The sequence below is a fragment of the Diabrotica virgifera genome, chromosome 3 (assembly GCF_917563875.1).
Source record: "Diabrotica virgifera virgifera chromosome 3, PGI_DIABVI_V3a".
In the NCBI taxonomy this organism is placed as follows: Eukaryota; Metazoa; Arthropoda; class Insecta; order Coleoptera; family Chrysomelidae; genus Diabrotica; species Diabrotica virgifera.
In genome coordinates this window covers 116,038,194-116,058,932 of record NC_065445.1, presented here as the reverse complement: position 1 = coordinate 116,058,932, position 20,739 = coordinate 116,038,194, and the positions used below count along the sequence as shown (strand labels likewise).

The following is a 20,739-nucleotide window of genomic DNA, read 5'->3' as shown; positions in this document are numbered from 1 at the left end:
ATGCTTCGACACCATACAAGAGGACTGACCAAATGTAGCATTTAATCATGCACTTTCGAAGTTGAAGTTGCAAGGTATCATTACAAAAGAATGACCTCATTTTTAAAAATGTCGTGCGGGCTATCTCGATTCTACATTTTATCTCTTTATCTGGACCTAGTTGTTCAGTAATATGGCAACCAAGATATTTAAAACTGGGTACTCTTTGAATTATATGACCATCAACATATAACCGTGAATCTTGATGGGCCAAACGGCTAAATACCATGTATTTTGTTTTTGAACAGTTTATATTTAGGCCAAACTCTCTTCCCACTGTGTCAATGTCATTTAAAAGGTGTTGTAATCCATTCATATCATCACTTAAAATAACTGTATCGTCTGCATATCTGATTGTATTTATCAGAATTCCATTAACTTTCACACACCATTCCAAATTATGCAGCGCTTCCTTAAATATTCTATCTGAATATAAATTGAATAACATTGGGGACAGTATACAACCCTGTCTGACACCTCTTTGTATTTTGCATATTTCTGTTGATTTTCCATTTATGCAAGCTGTCGCTGTTTGACGCCAGTATAATTTTTCTATGATTCGTACATCTTGACTATCAACTCCTTTATCCTTTAATATTTTTTAATTTGTGATGTTGTACTCTCTCAAAGGCCTTCTCATAGTCAATAAATACAGCAAAGACGTCTTTCCTTTGATCTCGGCATTTCTGCAATAACACATTTAGTGCAAAGAGTGCGTCCCGGGTTCCCAGTCCATTTCTGAAGCCAAATTATGTTTCATCCTGGTCTTCTTCACATTTATCTCTGATTCTACTGTGGATGATACGTAGAAAGATTTTCAAGGTGTGGCTCATAAGGCTTATCATTCTATAATCGCTACAGTTTTTCGGACGTTGTTTTTTTTGGTAGGGTTATGAATTCGGACTTTAACCAATCTTCAGGGATATTACCAGTCGAATAAACATCATTGAAAAGTTTGACTAGTATTCCAATGTTTTCCTCATTTATGAGCTTTAACATTTCTGTAGGTATGTTGTCGGGACCAACGGCTTTCTTGTTTTTTGCCAATTTTATAGCATGTTGTATTTCTGATTTTAGTATTTCTGGTCCTTCACCTTCATCTAAAGTCTCCAGTTCTTCGGGTCTATCATCATTATACAGTTCATTTATATAATTATACCAGGTAGTTCGAATTTCGTGTTCGTCTATTATCATTTTTCCCGACGAATCGGTTATAGTATGTGGAGTTTTCTTATGATTAAGACCAGCTAGGTACTTCTCTAACTTTTTTAAACATATTAAACGTATCATGTTTTTCATTTAACGAAATCGATCCATTCTCCAAAAATTCCGATGTGAGAACCTTCGGTTCCTGGACTATTGGGAATATAATACGATCGTTTAAAAAACCCTGATAATTTGTAATCTGGAATGTTTGGTAAGTTAGCTATAAATAATTTGCTTCGTAGTACTTATGTAAACCTCCTGTTATTGTTTTGACAAAACTTCAAATAAGATTGAAGTTTTGTCAAAACAATAACAGGAGGTTTACATAAGTACTACGAAGCAAATTATTTATAGCTAACTTACCAAACATTCCAAATTACAAATTATTACAAATTACAAATTACAAATTATTATAAAAAAATATAAAATAATGACCTCCTCAGAAATAAAAATAAATTAAAGTTTAATGAAATAAATATTTTTGTAAAAAAAATTAAATTTTTAATAAACTTAATTAATTCTTATCAATTAAATAATTTTAATAGATGAACTATTTATGACCAATAATTAAAGACTGAAGAAGCTGCTATTTTTTATTTGTAAAAGTAAATATGATGCTTTGTAATTTCTTATATTTTCTAATTTTTTTATTTCTTTTTTATTGACCATAACGGAAAATCATTATGTTATTTTTATAATCTACAGTAAAAAATTATAAAGTTAGCAATTACGTCGATATTATGAAACCAATCATCCTGTTTTCTAATCTTCCTTCATTTTTTGACATTTTGACTATTTAAACAATATTCCGGATCTTTTAGAGTGGGAGGATAACTCAATTACTATTATATGAGTTAATTAAAAGCAAGTTCTGCAAAAAATATGAGTCACCTCTCAACGTCCATCTCAAAACAGATGCGCCCTGGACTAATAATATACTAGATATATAAATAATCATAAACATCTCAATATTCATTTCAGTACTGTTTGTTTTGTTTATTCTGTCGCATACTGTATAACTGTAATTATCTTAATTTTTAGGTGTCAACCAGGAGTGGTACCATTTCCAGCTGGAATAGATCCGTTTAATCAAAATTTAGTCGTCAGTGTAAATAATGATATCTTTTCCATCAAAAATTGGATAAAACAGTATTTCGATGAATTAATTCAACGCGAAGTAGACATCGCGACAGGAATAAACAATTGTATCAGTCGACTGGTGGCTGTCGAAAACCATTTAGAACAAATTGACGAAAGAGACGTAACACAGTTGCAAAATATCCAACAGACAGTAATTGGCATAGAGAACAATCTGCCCACTATTTTGCAGAAGATGGAAAACAAAATTATTTTAACGGTTAGTTCTTATATTTTTTTAACTTGATTATTTTGAATACAGTTACCATAATAGAAAAGCGGCGAATTTCCAAAAAGATGAGCATGAGCTAGTCTATTCTACGTTCCGCATGCCCGTCACAGTTCGGACGAGAAACTTAGTTATTAACAAATAAGGGTCAAAAATGGCAGTTTTTTCGTTTAAATCGCTGCAGGTAAAAATAGGGTCATTAAATATCTTATTTATAATATTCTTCTTCTTGTAGATGAGCAAAGGTTTAAAATGGCACTTTTTGAATTTTGGTCCGATTCTTTTTTGTTTCGGAAAGTGCAAAATAAGACTAAAATTTCAAAAATAAAAAATGTGCTATAACTTTTGCGAAAATGGCCTTAAGACTTTCATATTGCACGAAAAGTTCAGTCAAACATTCCATATAATGCACAAAAATCTGTTTGTTGGAATCCACATCTGTTTGTTGGAATATTTTGTTTTTATATACAGTATGTCCCTGTAAGTTGTATCCATATGGAAAACTTTTTTATTATTAATTTTACGAAAAAAAGTTATTTTTATAAAAAGCTCTGCATGGTCCAAAACCTAAGATTTAACCATCAAATATCAAATTTTTTGAATATTATACGAGATATGTCAAAAAGTTTGAATTTCACTCAAGAGTAAAGTAGCTTTATTTTTCACAGTATTGAAAATTGCTATTATGAAAAGTTGTTTGGAATTAAAAACTGTATTCTAGTATGCAATTACATCCTTCTAACTGAAAATTTTTTTTTAGAAAAATTATGGATAACTAACATTATTTTCAGTTATTTTAATTCAGATAACTCTTTTATTATTAATTTTACGAAAAAAAGTGATTCTTAATAAAAAGTTCTGCATGGTCTAAAATCTAAAATACAACCATCTTTTGTCAAATTTTATCAATTTTATACGAGGTATGTCAAAAAATATGAATTTCGCTCAAGAGTAAAATACGTTTATTTTTCACAATATCGAAAATTGTTATTATGAAAAGTTATTTAGAATTAAAAACTATGTTTCAGTATGTAATTACATCCTTCTAATTGAAATATTCTGAACTATAAAGGTACTTTACTTTTGATCTAAATGTATCTTTTTTGACATACCTCGTAAAAAATTGATAAAATTTGATATAAGATGGTTGTATTTTAAGTTTCAGACCATCCAGAACTTTTTATTAAGAATCACTTTTTTTCGTAAAATTAATAATAAAAGAGTTATCACTCGTTATCAGAATTGAAATAACTGAAAAAATAATGAGAGTTATCCATAATTTCTCAATTTTTTTTTCAATTAGAAGGGTGTAATTACATATTAGAATATAGTTTTTAATTCCAAACAACTTTTCATAACAGCAATTTCCAATATTACGAAAAATAAAGCTACTTTACTCTTGAGTGAAATTCAAACTTTTTGACATACCTCGTATAATATTCAAAAAATTTGATATTAGATGGTTAAATCTTAGGTTTTTGACCATGCAGAGCTTTTTATAAAGAATAACTTTTTTTCGTAAAATTAATAATAAAAAAGTTTTCCATATGGATACAACTTACAGGGACATACTGTATAAAATATGTTGACTTTAGTGTTGTTTCAACTGCTAATATAAATTCTTCTAGAGGGATGTCTGTAAAAAGTTTGATTTCATTCCATTTTTCTTTAATGATGTCTTTCGCTAAAGCTATTGGAACATTGGTGTATAAAGATACGACATCGAGTGAAACTAATTTATATTCTTGAGGTAAATGTATATTTTTAAGTTTTAATTTCAAGTCATCTGAGTCTTTTAAATAGTGTGGATTTTTATTGATTACATTAGAAATAATGTTCTTCATATATTTTGAAAGGTTTTCGAAAGGAGACTGAATACACGAGACAATAGGACGCAGGGGCATACCTTCTTTATGTGTTTTAGGCAGACCGTATATTTTTGGGGCTACAGCATTATGTATTTTGAGGGATTTGGCGGTATTTGGTGAGATATAGCACATTTTTTCCCATCTGTCAACTAAATCGTTATTTTTTTTTTGGAATATATTCGTAGGGTCATTTTTCATTTCACGGTATGTTGTTTTATCGTTCAACAGAGAATCCATTTTGTTGTCATAGTCGTTGGATTCCATAATTACAGTCTTGTTTGTTTTGTCAAGTTTTAAAACAATTAAATTGGGATTCTCGTTTAAAAAAGCTTTTGTCTTTTTAATTTTCTTATGTAGTGTTTTGTCTTCAAATTGGTATTTGTTTTTGTTTTTAAAATTTGTTAAAATGTTGCAACATTTGGTTCTAATATCATTTTGTACATTGGTATTTAAGTTAGAAATAGAACTCTCAATTGAACAAATAATTTCTGACGTTGGAATATCATTTTTATTACGGATGGGAATTGCAAAATTATCTCCTAAACTTAAAACCTCTTGTACGTCACTGGGTATTTCTACATTTTGTTAAATTTTCTAACTAAGTATCTTTCAATGTATTATTACGGTTTTCATTATTTGATTTTAACAGCCTATTAATTTTTTTGATGTTAATATCCCGAGTTTGACAAAAAATACGCTCACTATATTCTAATGATGTTTCTTTAAATTTATTTATCTGTTTGTCTATTTATTTATCTGTTATGTTTAATGTTTGTTATCGCGAAACAAACATTAAATTTACTCATAGCAGATACCACTATCTCATTAAAAACTTTAGACTCGGAATTAAAAAAAACTGGAAGCTAAACGAATCGATGTATTACCAGTTGATATTTTAAATAAATTTAAAGAAACATCATTAGAATATAGTGAGCGTATTTTTTTGTCAAACTCGGGATATTAACATCAAAAAAATTAATAGGCTGTTGTTAAAAGCAAATAATCAAAACCATAATAATACATTGAAAGATACTTGGTTAGAAAATTTAACAAATGTAGAAATACCCAGTGACGTACAAGAGGTTTTAAGTTTAGGAGATAATTTTGCAGATTATACAACATACGACAGAAGCTCGAAACAAATGACAATCGATGAAATGCCCTATTGATATGTATGCGTATTTTATGCTTGCCAACTGAGACATAAACTTTTGTAGATTCACCTTGTATTTATTGATATGTATGCGTATTGTTTGCTTGCCAACTTCAAAGATTGGTAATATTGATGCGGCATGTACCCTTTTCACTTCTGTTTAAAATTTCTAGTCTTTGTTTAATCTAACAATAAAACACTGAAAACGTTTGTTTTCTATACTTCCACAAAATTTATTATAACTAAGTGACTACAGCTGTTTCGGCGGAGTGCCTTTCTCAAGTGATATAGTTTACAATGTGTTTGCCTTTTTAAGTCTTCAACTGAAGAGGTTGAGGAGTGGGGAGCTGTTTGTCTCGAGTTGGTCATTCAGAATTATATCTGTATTTTTCAGTTTATTAATTTCCATAGATTCTAAAAAAGATAGCTTAAGGCCTTTATTTTGAATATGTAGAATTTGAAACTCTTCATTGAAAGAATGATTATGATCTAGAAGGTGAAGTGCGTATGTAGAAGTGTCTGTTTTTCTATTGTTGAATGCCCTTTTGTGTTCTGCTATCCGTTTGTCAAAAGTTCTGCCAGTTTGACCGATGTACGTTTTCGGACAGTCACCACAAGTTAGTTTGTACACACCACTCTGTAGTTGCTTTCTCCTTCGGCTTTTATTGTTCTTAATATATTTGCTTAAGTTGTTGTTAGTTCTGAAAGCTGGTGTTATTCCTTTCTTTTTTATGTATCTGGCTATCTTTGTTGTTATCTTGCCAGTATATGTGAGAGAGCAGAAGGTACTGGGTTCTTTCTGTGGTGGTGGATACACTAATTTCAGGGCTTTCTTATGGAGTTTTTGGTTTAAAATTTTGTTAACTGTTTGTTCGTTATAGCCGTTGTTTACTGCTATTTGTTTAATGATGTTTAGTTCTATCTCGAAGTTATTTTTTGTCATGGGAATTTCTGTCAGTCTATGTATCATGCTATGGTAGGCTGCTAATATTGAGTTTACAATAGAAACAGAACAGAATAACTCCATAAACTTTCTAGATGTAACGATTTCCAGACTACACAACAAACATGAGTTCTCCGTATATCATAAACCTACCCATACTGACACAACTATACACAATTCATCATCACATCCTACACAACACAAATTAGCAGCCTACCATAGCATGATACATAGACTGACAGAAATTCCCATGACAAAAAATAACTTCGAGATAGAACTAAACATCATTAAACAAATAGCAGTAAACAACGGCTATAACGAACAAACAGTTAACAAAATTTTAAACCAAAAACTCCATAAGAAAGCCCTGAAATTAGTGTATCCACCACCACAGAAAGAACCCAGTACCTTCTGCTCTCTCACATATACTGGCAAGATAACAACAAAGATAGCCAGATACATAAAAAAGAAAGGAATAACACCAGCTTTCAGAACTAACAACAACTTAAGCAAATATATTAAGAACAATAAAAGCCGAAGGAGAAAGCAACTACAGAGTGGTGTGTACAAACTAACTTGTGGTGACTGTCCGAAAACGTACATCGGTCAAACTGGCAGAACTTTTGACAAACGGATAGCAGAACACAAAAGGGCATTCAACAATAGAAAAACAGACACTTCTACATACGCACTTCACCTTCTAGATCATAATCATTCTTTCAATGAAGAGTTTCAAATTCTACATATTCAAAATAAAGGCCTTAAGCTATCTTTTTTAGAATCTATGGAAATTAATAAACTGAAAAATACAGATATAATTCTGAATGACCAACTCGAGACAAACAGCTCCCCACTCCTCAACCTCTTCAGTTGAAGACTTAAAAAGGCAAACACATTGTAAACTATATCACTTGAGAAAGGCACTCCGCCGAAACAGCTGTAGTCACTTAGTTATAATAAATTTTGTGGAAGTATAGAAAACAAACGTTTTCAGTGTTTTATTGTTAGATAAAATGAACTTCCATCAAGTAACGGTCGAATCCATCAATTCTTTGTTTAATCATTAAAAAATTTATTGGCGTTTAATATTAGTTATTGCCATTTTGGAAACACGTATTAAGAATATGGAAATTTGACACATTCGGCGCAACACGCAGCGGCAGTTGATAAAAGAATGATTTGCCGGAATTCCCCGAGCACTGATGCTATCGGTATTGCATTATACGTCTCCCTCACGGGTATTAAGTTTCCGTCGAGTTATTTGCGGTGACACTATTTCGATAAAACATCGAAACATTCAAACTGTCAGTTTGAAGCCAAGATGAAGACCACATTGTAGTACCACTACATTTCTAAATTCTTTAAACATCGACTTATTGTCGACATTGTTGTAGCCGAAATGGCCTAATTATTGTAATTTTAAGGTCTTTTGACCTAACTATGTAGCTAGTTCCAACTACTTTGGATCTAAAGTTTTCTACCTGATGATGGACTGATTGGTCCGAAAACGTTTGTGTGATTTTTGTACTATAGATGTACCCACTTCAATCCAATTTGGATCATTTTAGATAAAAATTTTAATAAATTTATATACCATTTACCTACAAGTGAAGTTTAACTTCCTTAGTAAGTTTTTGAAAATATATGTTGGCGATAAAATTTTGTATGCACCACGTCAGTAAAGACTCGCCTGTTACTAGCCTCGTTCGCTAGTCTCGCTCTTCTCGTAATATCAGACTCGTTCGATAAAGAGTCACTTTACTGACTTGGTACATAAATAACTATTTTCTTGTTTTAGGTTTCAGAACATGAACCTTCTAGTCAGATCTCCCAACCTGTAATATCAAAGAAAGATTTTGAGTCATTGAAAAAAGAGATAATGAACAAAATCTACATAGTTACTAACTCGATAGGAAAAATTGAAACTGAAATTAATGAAATTAAGGAAGAAAATCAATACATTAAAGATTTGCATAAAGAATCAACAGAAAACTTAAAAATATATTTTAATAACAACCAAGAGCTGTTCACTAAGTTTGGTAAAAAACTAGATAACTGTAACAATAATATTAACAATAAAGAGAACGAAGAGTGGAAGGTTAATATCACAAAAGGTAAATTTTGGCGTAATACAAGGTGTTTTATTGGGTAAAGTAACATACGTTAACTGTGGAAAGGGGACACTTAGGCGGTCTCAAAACTACCATACTTAATGGGTATTACTTCAATAATAACAAAGATACTGGGTGTATTATCTATTTTGCCATTTTCTTATTTGGTTCATAATTTTTTAATCACACTGTATATTTATTTAATATTTGGCACGCAAATATTCTTTAAGGTGTACAATCAATTAATGTATTTACAATTGTAAAAAATCCAGGTCCGGATTAAAAAATATTGGAAAAATCTTCCGACCCAAAAACGACACCCTGTACATTAAATTTTTTTAAAATAGATTTTGCATTTGAAAAGAGGACAAAAACTAAATTTAGTGGTATACTTTGAATTTTTGGCAAAATGAATTTTCTGGTCAAATTTTGAATTTGAATTCTGAAATTATGCGAATTGCGAGAGCTCGAAGTAGAAAAAAATTGAAATACAACTTACAACTTGTTAAACACACTGTATATTTATTTTATATTTAACACCGAATATTCTTTAAAGTGTCCAATCAATTAATTTATTTACAATTTTAAAAAATCCAGGGCCGGATTAAAAAATATTGGAAAAATGTTCCGACTCAAAAAAATACCCTGTTCCGACCCTGTACATTAATTTTTTTTTAAATGGATTTTGCATTTGAAAAGAGGATGAAAAACTAAATTTAGTGGTACACTTTTAATTTTCGGCAAAATGATTTTTCTGGTAAAATTTTGAATTTGAATTGTGAAATTATGTGAATTGCGAGAGCTCGAAGTAAAAAAAAAGAAAATGTGACTGAATTTTAATTAATACCATTATTTAATCTAAATTGGTAAAATTTTAACATTTCATTTAAGTGGAGTCAATGAAGGTGGATATGAGTTATTACCTCAGATTTCGTTAAACCTCCATAGATTTTCATAAAAATTGGTTAGTGGTTAAAGGATACCTCAAGGAACAAAGGTGACATAGTGCCAACTTGCGCTTTTTACATTTTAGGGTGAAATACACCCCTTTTTTAAAAATTATTTTTTAGATTTCTGAAAGTGCAGTCACTGTAAGTTTTCACTTCCTATTTCGTTGAACCTTCATTGATTTTCATGAAAATCGGTAAGTAGTTAGAGGATACCTCAAGCAATAAAAGTTATATAGCATCAACTTGCGCTTTTGCATTTTAGGGGTGCAATACACCCCTACTTTTTAAATTGTAAAAAATGCAGATTTCCGCATTTTTGCAAGTAATCTCGTTTAATTAAGAAAAATAAATATTTTTTTATATTTATGTACATGAATTATATTTCTTTTTTAATTTTTCAAACCTTATAGCAACCAAAAATCCGAAAATTAACAAGTCGAAAATTAACAAATCAAAAATCACGAAAACCTTATTCTTCTATATTTCTGAAAGTGTAGTCACTGAATGTTTTCACCCACGATTTCTTTGAACCTTCATCGATTTTCATGAAAATTGTTGAGTAGTTAGAGGATACCTCAAAAAACAAAAGTGATATGGCACCAAGTTGCGCTTTCTGCATTTTAGGGGTGAAATACACCTTTTTTTTTAATGATAAAAATGCAGATTTCAGCATTCTGGCTCAAGCAATCTTGTTTAATTAAGTAAAATAAATATTTTTTTTACATTTATGTGCATGATTTATGTTTTTTATTAATTTTTCAAACCTTATAGCAACCAAAAATAAGAAAATTAGCAAATCGACAATCACGAAAAAAATTATTCTTTCATATTTCCAAAAAGGCAGTCACTGAAGGTTTTCACCCCTGATTTCGTTGAACCTCCATAAATTTTCATGAAAATTAGTAAGTAGTTAGAGGATACCTCAAAAAACAAAAATGATGTGGTACCAACTTGCGCTTTTATCCTGGGGGTGGATGCTACCCCTTCTCATGGGTGAACACTATTTTATTAAAAATAACCCCATAATTAGATAGAGGAGTAAATTCTAAGCAAACTTTCCTTTATCAAGTTTATAAATTTTTTATTTAAATCATGTTTCATAATTTAATAAAATATTATTGGTACAGTAAAACCTGTCAATAACGGCCACTAAAAATAGAAAACAATTGGCCGTTATAGAAATGTGGCCGCTAATGCTAGGTTTCCTTTTCCACGAATACATAAAATATAATTAAAAATTTATTTATTTTAGTAATTAAAGCAAATCTAATTAAATATAATTCTACATAACTAACATAACAAACAAACGGAACATACTAAAAAATCACCTTGGCTGATTTTGTCTGCATATATACTATGTTTGAGGAATCCCTTTTTTGTGAGACTGGATATAGGACATTTCTCAAGTATGAATTCACATTCATGGTATATCGTTGCTATACAGGGATAATTCAATATTATGGTAGAGGCTACGTTAAATATGAAGTAAATGTGGAAGATATACACTGGTTATTCATTTCAATTTAATTTGATTGTTTTTTAATCGTTTACAATATTTAAAATAATTAAAGATATAAAGTTAGGGATTTCAAAAATAAATTCAGTTCTCACTGGCAGGTTGGGAAATAATAAAGTGCCATTTAAATAAAGAGCATTTAATTACAATGCTCATTACAGGCATTACAGGCTGCTCCGTTTGAGAAAACTCATACTCTCAAACTTTGAGAAAACACTCATTCAGTTTCGACCAACCCTGTATTAGCTAAAATTAAACGTTTTGCTAGATTAATAATTTTTAACAATAATAGACTATATTAAAAATCACTTGAACATAAATTGATTTTCTGATGTCAAATCACTACAATTATACAGGGGGTGAATGTTGCTATGAAATTTGAAAAAAAAAACGTAATTATCTTTTAAACTACTTCGTATAACATCACAAAACCTGATATTTTAAGAAATAAAACATAGAGGAGAATCCAAAAATGTAAAAATATACAGGGTGTTCCATTAAACAAAAGATAATTTTGTTTCACCCTGTCAATATGGGTGGCCCTGTATATTTGGAAATGTTTTTAAATTCTGATATTATCTATGCCCCAATCTCACCTAAATAAACTTTTTTCGTATCTCCTACAACAAACGACTAATTGGACTTCCCACAACCTGTATACATACAAAATCTTCGCTATAAAATTTTTTCAAAGAAAATGTTATTGGTTTTTTTAAAATAACTCCGTTAATTTTTGAAATATGAGATTTATTCAAAAACCGTTACAAAGCTAAGTAAAGGGTCTATAACACTGTATTAAACATAATTTTCTAAATCCATTATTTTTTTAAATACAAGGTGAAAGGGCCCCGGTTACATGGTTCTCGCAGTAAAATTTAGGTTTTAAATGTTTCTATCTCGGTTATTTTTTGTCGTAAAAATATATTAAAAAAATAAAAAGCTTAAATAAAGTTAAAACTAAAATTTTGTTTTCTACCATTTTTAAGGATATCGAGTAGTTTTGGAGTTATTATCAAAAGAAAATGAAATTCACGAAAATTTTAAAAATTCTAATTTTTTTAATCGTATTTTTTTTCAAAAATATGCATTCTAAACCGGTCAAAATTGTTGAAGTTATTACTCATGTTAAAATAAATTACTCATGTTAAAAGTTTTAAATGGGTTACTATAAATTTTATTTTTTGTGGAAATGACGTATGTTTCATTTTTCATTCTTCCCTAAAAAATCTGAAAGGGTCCTCTTATTTCCATCATAACTTACTTAATTTTGATGCTAGCGACTTCTTATAGAGCTTTTTGATATTTATCTTTAATTACTTTATTAAAATGTTTAGTATCTATATTTAACAAAGTGCATCGTTTTCCTGTTATTTAAGCTTGAATACTAAGATTTGAGTACTCGCGGAAAAAAATATACATTCAATTGCATATAACTCACTTTGTATATGTACTAAAGGATTTTTCGAATAAGAAGCTTATTTATTTTTATATTATCTTAGATTTTGGTAATAACAACTTTTTTGAAGAAACTTATGGTTTTTGAGTTATTTATGGAAAACTGCTTTAAAACATGGATTTTTTTCAGGAAAAATCAAAACTTTTGATCTTTATTAACTCAAAAACTATTGATTTATTGGAATAACTTTATATAACAAATTTTACTTATAATTAATTTGTTCCTCTATCGATTAGTGGTATTATTTTTAATAAAATAATTTCCACCCCCGAGAAGGAGTAACATCCCCCCAGGGTAAAAGCGCAAGTTGACACCATGTCACCTTTGTTTCTTGAGGTATCCTCTACATACTTACCAATTTTCATGAAAATCGATGGAGGTTCAACGAAATCGGAGGTGAAAACCTTCATTGACTCCACTAATTGTTTTTTATTATGGCGACATATAATTAATAACAAATATTCACCTTTAATTAATGAATAATAAATAAAGAGTCCACAAAAAATACATAACTTTAATCAACGGACTACCTTAAAAGTTAAAAAAAACAGAAAAAATTTGCTGAAAAATAACTTTTGGATATCTAAAATCCAAAGTTTATAACGAGGAAATAAATAGTAGGAAAGAACTTCTTGACCGGATTCCAGACGCCTTTCAAGAAATTAAGAATAACCCTGACAATATTAGGAAGTCAGTCATACAAATAACAAAAGAGCAAGACTTTGTCTTTAACCAGACGGTGGCCATTTTGAACAATTACTATAGTTTTAATAGATTATTTTTAAGAAAAATTTTTCTGTTTTTTTTATTTTTAAGATAGTTCGTTGATTACATAAAGTTATGTATTTTTTGTGGACGCTTTATTATTTATTCGTAAATTAAAGGTGAATATTTGTTATGAATGATTTGTCACCATAATAAAAAAAAACACTGAAATGTTAACGTTTTACCAATTTAGATTAAATAATGGTAATAAATAAAATTGAGTCACATTTTAATTTGTTTACTTCGAGCTTTCCCAATTCACACAATTTCATAATTCAAAATCAAAATTTTACCAGAAAAATCATTTTGCCGAAAATTAAAAGTATACCACTAAATTGGGTTTTTCATCCTCATTTCAAATGCAAAATCCATTTTAAAAAAATTTAATGTACAGGGTGTTTTTTTTGGGTCACATTTTTCCAATATGTTTTAATCCGACCCTGGATTTTTTGTAATCGTAATTAAATTAATTGATTGGACGCATTGAAAAATATTCGGTGTTAAATATAAAATAAATGTACAGTGTGTTTAATAAGTGTAAGTCGTATTTCAGTTTATTTCTACTTCGAGCTCTCGCAATTCGCATAATTTCAGAATTCAAATTCAAAATTTTATCAGAAGAAACATTTTGCCGAAAATAAAAAGTATACCACTAAATTTAGTTTTTTATCTTTTTTCAAATGCAAAATATATTTTAAAAAAATTTAACGTACAAGGTGTTGTTTTCGGGTCGGAATATTTTCCCAATATTTTTTAATCCGGACCTGGATTTTTTACAATTGTAAATAAATTAATTTATTGTACACCTTAAAGAATATTTGCGTGCCAAATATCAAATAAATATACAGTGTGGTTAACAAGTTATATAAACCAAATAAGAAAATGGCAAAATAGATAAAACACCCAGTATCTTTGTTATTATTGAAGTAAGACCCATTAAGTATGATATTCTTAAGACCGCCTAAGGGTCCTCTTTCTACAGTTAACGTATGTTACTTTCCCAATGAAACACTCTGTATATTTAATACTTCGTAATATCTTATCTACTTAATAAATTTTACTATACAGGGTGTTTTGTAACATAGGTAAAAAGAACGAAGAGTGGTAGCTTAGTGTCAAACCAGGTAAATTTTCGCGTAATATATTTCAATTCTTCATGATAATATTATCTTATTATTTCAACTTACAACAGGTTTTAAAATGAATGCAAAATCTGAATATGTATTCTAAAATTTGTAATATTCGATACTATATTTACAATCAAGATGCAGGTATGTACATTGTAAATCCCAAATCATGATTTCCAAAGTTTATACATGGTAAATTATGATTCGGAAGTGCTCCTAGTAGCATTTAACGTATATTGGTTTGTTTATTTCTACTACACCTTGACTGTAAATTTAGAATATACTATATTTTTCCAAGAAGCAAAATTATAAAAGAATGTACAGGGTGCTATTAAAATTTTAAAGTTAGGGGTTGTAACTAAGGGATGCATATTTAGGGGATTATTTTTTCTACGCCATATTTAAGTGTAATAAAAATGGAATAGATCAGTTTTTGTCCCATTCGAGTAGCTCTATTCTTTTATGAGATATAGTGTGGATAAATTAGTCTGGGATACCCTGTATACCTACTAGATACAGAGAGGGGAAAATTATTATGAGAGGTCTCTAAAAACTTTTATTTTCAAGTTATGATTTTTTGGCATATTTATGACATTTGGCGTCATCCATCTGGGCGTGATGACGTAATCGATGATTTTTTAAATAAGAATAGGGGTCGTGTGATAGCTTGTTTTAAAGGTTATTCAATCCTTTATTCAGTCATATAAACAACATAATGATTTACACAGTGTGTTCAAAAAATGTTTTTTTAATTAAATTAATTTAGAGAAAAAGAAGAATGTATGTAATTTATTTAATTCCAAATACATTCTACTGTTGTCAGAAAATAGAAAAACATGTTTGTTTGACAAAAAACATTGCTTTTGGCTTAAATTAAATGTTCAAATTACCACCCACCTGAACGTTTAATTTAAGCGAAAATCAATGTTGTGTGTCACATAAATATTTTTTTCTGTTTTCTGGCAGCGGTAAAATGTAGTTTGAATTAAATAAATTACATACATTCTTATTTTTGTGTGAATCAATTTAATCCAAAAATTATTTTTTCGACTCATCCTGTATAAATAATTATGGCAATGTTTATAGTACTAAAAAGAAAATTAAATTACCTTTCAAATAAACTATCACATGACCCCTATTCCCATTTAAAAACTCCATCGATGACGTAATCACGTCCAGGTGAATGACATCACTAACATGATATATAATATGTAAAAAATCATAAGTTAAAAATAAAAAAGACCTATTTTGCCCCTCACTATATAATTTAAAATACAACATATTATTGAAATCTTTAATTATTCATTGTACTTACCTATTTCAGCTTTTAATGGTCAACAATCAGAGGCTAAAAAAATCCTGGCAGAGGTTAAAGAAGTACAGAATAAAATAGACCAGCTATCACAAGAATGCAACCTAGCTATACATCAAAATATCACTTTACCAAAACAAGACAATTCCAAATCTGACCTTACCAATTATATCAAAAAAACTCACGAAGAGACCATTAAGAAGCTTAATGATCTCTCAAAAACGACAGATACTCTTGGACACAGCTGTGTAACTAGCTGCGACAAAATTTCAACTAAGATAGAAGGTCTTAATATGTCAGACAAAGCAATAGAAAAGATTGCTGCTAACATTACTACTAAAACCAAAGCACAAGTAGAGTTTGGAGTGAACCAAATTTTGGAGGAGGTATCCAAATATTCGAAATCAAGTGCTATATATGTTCAAGAAGCAGTATGTAACAGGTTAGTAACAAGCAAAGACAATACATAATATATTTTTAACAATACATATTAAAACCCTAGTTTATTAGTTATTTACAATAAGTTTAATTAAGTACCTATATTAGCGTGATTGATTAGTATGATAAAGCTCAGTAAATCAAACTAATAGATAGTAATAAATGTTATTAACAAAAATTGTAGCCAACATTGCGCTTCACATTACGAAATTAGTTAGAATATTACAGGGTGTTCGATAACATAGTGGCAGACCAAACTTGTTTTTTAAATAGAACACTCTGTATTTTATTTTATATTCCAAATCTTCTTAACTTCTCCATCACAAAAATATAAAGGTTTGTTATGATATATAGGGTATTTACAAAGTTATAACCAATTTTATATGAAAATCGTAACAAGTTCAACTCACTGTATAAATAAATAATTACACTTTTATAAAAAAAGAACTTTTTTATAATAAAACATTTTTATTATTAATAGGAGAGAATATAAAATAATTTGACGATATAGAATGCTTAAAATTCCAAAAATTACACTATAATATAAAAGCACTTTTTATAATACCACGGTTTTGTTATAGGACACAGCATGTTTCGAAAGAATAATTAACTTATAAAATATGAATTTTTAGTAGGTGTATTAACTGTTATAATTATAAGTCCAAAAATTACACTAGTATAAAAAAGTACTTTTTATAATACCACGGTTGTTTAAAATGGTATATACAGAGTAAGTCTGCAATTTGGAATAAATTCAATATCTCAAATACTAATCGTTTTTTTGAAAAGTGCTTAGACCCGTCGATTAGTATTTCAAATTTTCCTTTTTGACATACAATAACAATGTATACAAGGTGTTCCAATTTAGAGATATGACGTAATCGTTGATTCTCTTAAACGGCAACACTGTCATTTTGATAGCTATTTTGATAGGGTGTGTAAAGTTATACATAACTACAAAATATCAAATTTTTATTCTCTACCATTTACAAGATAATAGAAAATAACAAAGTTATGTCTGTAATTTGGAATAAATTCAATAATTCAAATATTAATCGTTTTTTGAAAAATGGTCAGACCCGTCGATTACTATTTTAAATTGCCCTTTTTGACATACAATAATAATGTATACAGGGTGTCCCAAATTAGAGATATAACGTCATCGTTGATTTTCTTAAATGGCAACACTGTCACTTTGATAGCTATTTTCATAGGGTGTGTAAAGTTATACATAACTGAAAAATTTAAAATTTTTATTCCCTATCATTTACAAGATAATAAAAAATAACAAAGTTATGAAAAACAAGTTATCAGTAGTAATTGCACAAGAGCTCTAAAATTATCGAATTTTTCCCGAGTGACACTTTGACAGTTTTAATTTCACTACCTGAAGGGGAGTGAAATTATGTCAAAGTGTCACGAGGGCAAAAATTCGATAATAATTTTAGAGATCGAGTGCAATTTGTTGCGATTATTTCATGAATAAAACTGTTCAAAACCAAAATTTTATTGTAATTTATTCTTGTAAGTGCAAATTAGTACAATTAAACACACAGTTGTTATAATTATTTGACTGTTGAAAGTCATCACTTTTATAATTTTTAAAACGTTAATTGTCAATAATGTCACCGAATGTATTTTTTCGTAGCAACGAAGGGCATCTGACGTAATATACTTGACGACGGGATATTATCAAAAATTATCAGTTTAATTGTTATTTATGTAGCTTTCTATTGGTCAGAATCCCCTATGAATGAAATGATCAAATAATAATTGAATTTAATTATTTCAATTAAACAAATGCTCATAATGTTGCCCATTGACTATTTGACAATAACTGGGGGTAACATTATGAGCATTTGCTTAATTGAAATAATTAAATTCAATTATTATTTGACTACTTGTTTTTCATAACTTGGTTATTTTATTATCTTGTAAATGGTAGGAAATAAAAATTTGAAATTTTTATTTCATTGACACCCTATCCAAATAGCTATCAAAATGACAGTGTTGCCATTTAAGAAAATCAGCCATGACGTCTTATTTCTAAATTGGACACCCTGTATACATTATTATTGTATGTCAAAAATGACAATTTGAAATACTAATCGACAGGTCTAAGCATTTTTCAAAAAAACAATTAGTATTGGAATTATTGAATTTATTCCAAATTACAGACATAACTATGTTATTTTCTATTATCTTTAAATAGTAGAGAATAAAAATTTGATGTTTTGCAGTTATGTATAAATTTACACACCCTATCAAAATAGCTATCAAAATAACAGTGTTGCCATTTAAGAAAATCAACGATGACGTCATATCTCTAAATTGGGACACCCTGTATACATTATTATTATATGTCAAAAAGGACAATTTGAAATACTAATCGAAGGGTCTAAGCAATTTTCAAAAAAACAATTAGTATTTGAGATATTGAATTTATTCCAAATTACAACTCACCCTGTATAATATTTATATATAATAATTAACTTATGAAATATGAATTTTAATTATATCAACTTTTAATTATTTATTTAAAAAAAATTAAAAAAGATACGTAACAGCCGAGTTTGAACTCGGAACCTCTCGATCTGCAGTCTAATGCCACTGAGCCACCATCAATTTGTAGATATCGATTTATTAACGTACTTTAAAATATCACTGCATTAGTCACATTTTTAAAATAGTTTTATATTTAAAAAAAATCAATTTATCCATACAGGGTGATTGACTAGTGTGGTAAAGCTCCGTAGTTCAGTTCTAGTAATAGATAGCAATAAAAGTTAATAACAAAAATTGTAGCCAACTTTGATTACAGATTGATATCTCGAAAACTATTAAATTTAGACATAGGGAATGTTATATAAAAATTAAAGTACGGTAATGGTACTTTTCGATAGTGATATAAAATACAGAGTGTTCCGTTTAAAATTACTGAGAAAATAATGTACATGAGTTTTGACTCCTCCTGTATTCGATATAAAGAAAATTACCTTTATATTTTTGTACGGGAGAAGTTAAGAAGATTTCGAATATAAAATAAAATACAGGGTGTCCCATTTAAAAACATAAGTTTGGTTTGCCAATATGTTATCGAACACCCTGTAACAATCTAACTAATTTTGTAATGTGAAGCTCAAAGCTGGTTACAATTTTTGTTATTAACTTTTATCGCTATCCATTACTATAACGGATCTACGCAGCTTCACTCCACTAATCAATCATCCTTTATAATAGCAGTTAAATATTGCATTGTTAGCTAGTTCTGAGCTATTCTGAAAATTTCAGGTGCCTAGGTAGTTTAGAACTATTTTTAAAATGGATTACAAAATTTGCGGATATAGTGACAAAGACCAAGCCAAGTATATAAAAACGTTTTAAAATAAGCACAAAAGCAATAGATTATTGATGCCATATTTTTTAATTATTGTCAAAATTTTCAAAAATGATTGATATTGCCAATTCTCTTTATCAGTGGCGTAGCGTGAGTGTCGGCTGCCCGGGGCGGAAGACAATTTTGCCGCCCTCTTATTTAGGTATTTTAATTTAATGTATTGTTATGATCTGCTTTCTCTTACTTTTATAATAATTAGTATTTATTTAATTAATTAGTCAATTGTCGCAAATCATACATAAAAATTAAGAAAAATCTCAGGGTGCCTTTTTATCATACAAAAAAATAACTAAATTATCTTAGGTTATACTTATCCTTTCTCGTGGTTTCAGTATCTCTTAATTGATCCTTATCGGGATAAAATGGGAAAAGGAAATAAATAGAAATACCATAAATAAGCACATACAAATATCTTTTATTATCAAAAGCAATGCTCTGAAAATTTATCAATTAGATCCTGTGGGCATAACTGTCCCAATGAAACTCTTACCACATAAATTAATTTTAATTCAACAAATATTTATCGGTTTGTTTTTGATAACATTGATAAAACAAACTAAACAAACAAATTTAGGTATTCGCAAAACTACTTATACTTCTTATTACATTTTTGAAATATTGGAATCTTAGCTCATATGTTTTTACTCAAAAAAATTAACTTCTGAATATAAAGAAAATCTATCACATAAATTATTGACTGACCTTTTGATTCACACACAATGATGTCTCCTCTTGACCCAAACAGCTCTTCCTTGTTGATTATGTTAGGCTACCCATCAAAGCCCTCTCCGTTCTCAGCATCAATCCAGCAGCATACCAGCAACTAATTCTCCAAAACACGAGCCAGGCCTCTTTTAACCAGTACTCGTTAAAAAAACTCCAAAATTCTCTCCTCTCTTTCTTACAATAATATTCTCTCCCTTGGACTTTACAGAATCAAAGAGGTATTTCTTCTCAATTTGATCTGTCTCTCGTTCCAGTTTTCAGCTACACTCTTCACTATCTAACAACCACTGGTACTTGCTTCTGAACTGTTCACGAAAACTTTGACTGCTCTTCTCCGATGCCGGTCACATAATAATCTCCTTTTCC

At 29.2% G+C, this 20,739-nt stretch overlaps 1 protein-coding gene across 1 annotated transcript in view; it reads left to right on the top strand.

Moving 5' to 3' along the window:
• Window positions 1-20,739, top strand: part of LOC114330189 (uncharacterized) — a 51,385-nt gene that overhangs the window by 13,106 nt on the left and 17,540 nt on the right. The window contains exons 2-4 of the mRNA XM_050646863.1: window positions 2,287-2,602; window positions 8,374-8,689; window positions 15,825-16,254. Coding sequence (XP_050502820.1) covers window positions 2,287-2,602; window positions 8,374-8,689; window positions 15,825-16,254 — 1,062 coding nt within the window. The remainder of the gene's footprint in view (window positions 1-2,286; window positions 2,603-8,373; window positions 8,690-15,824; window positions 16,255-20,739) is intronic.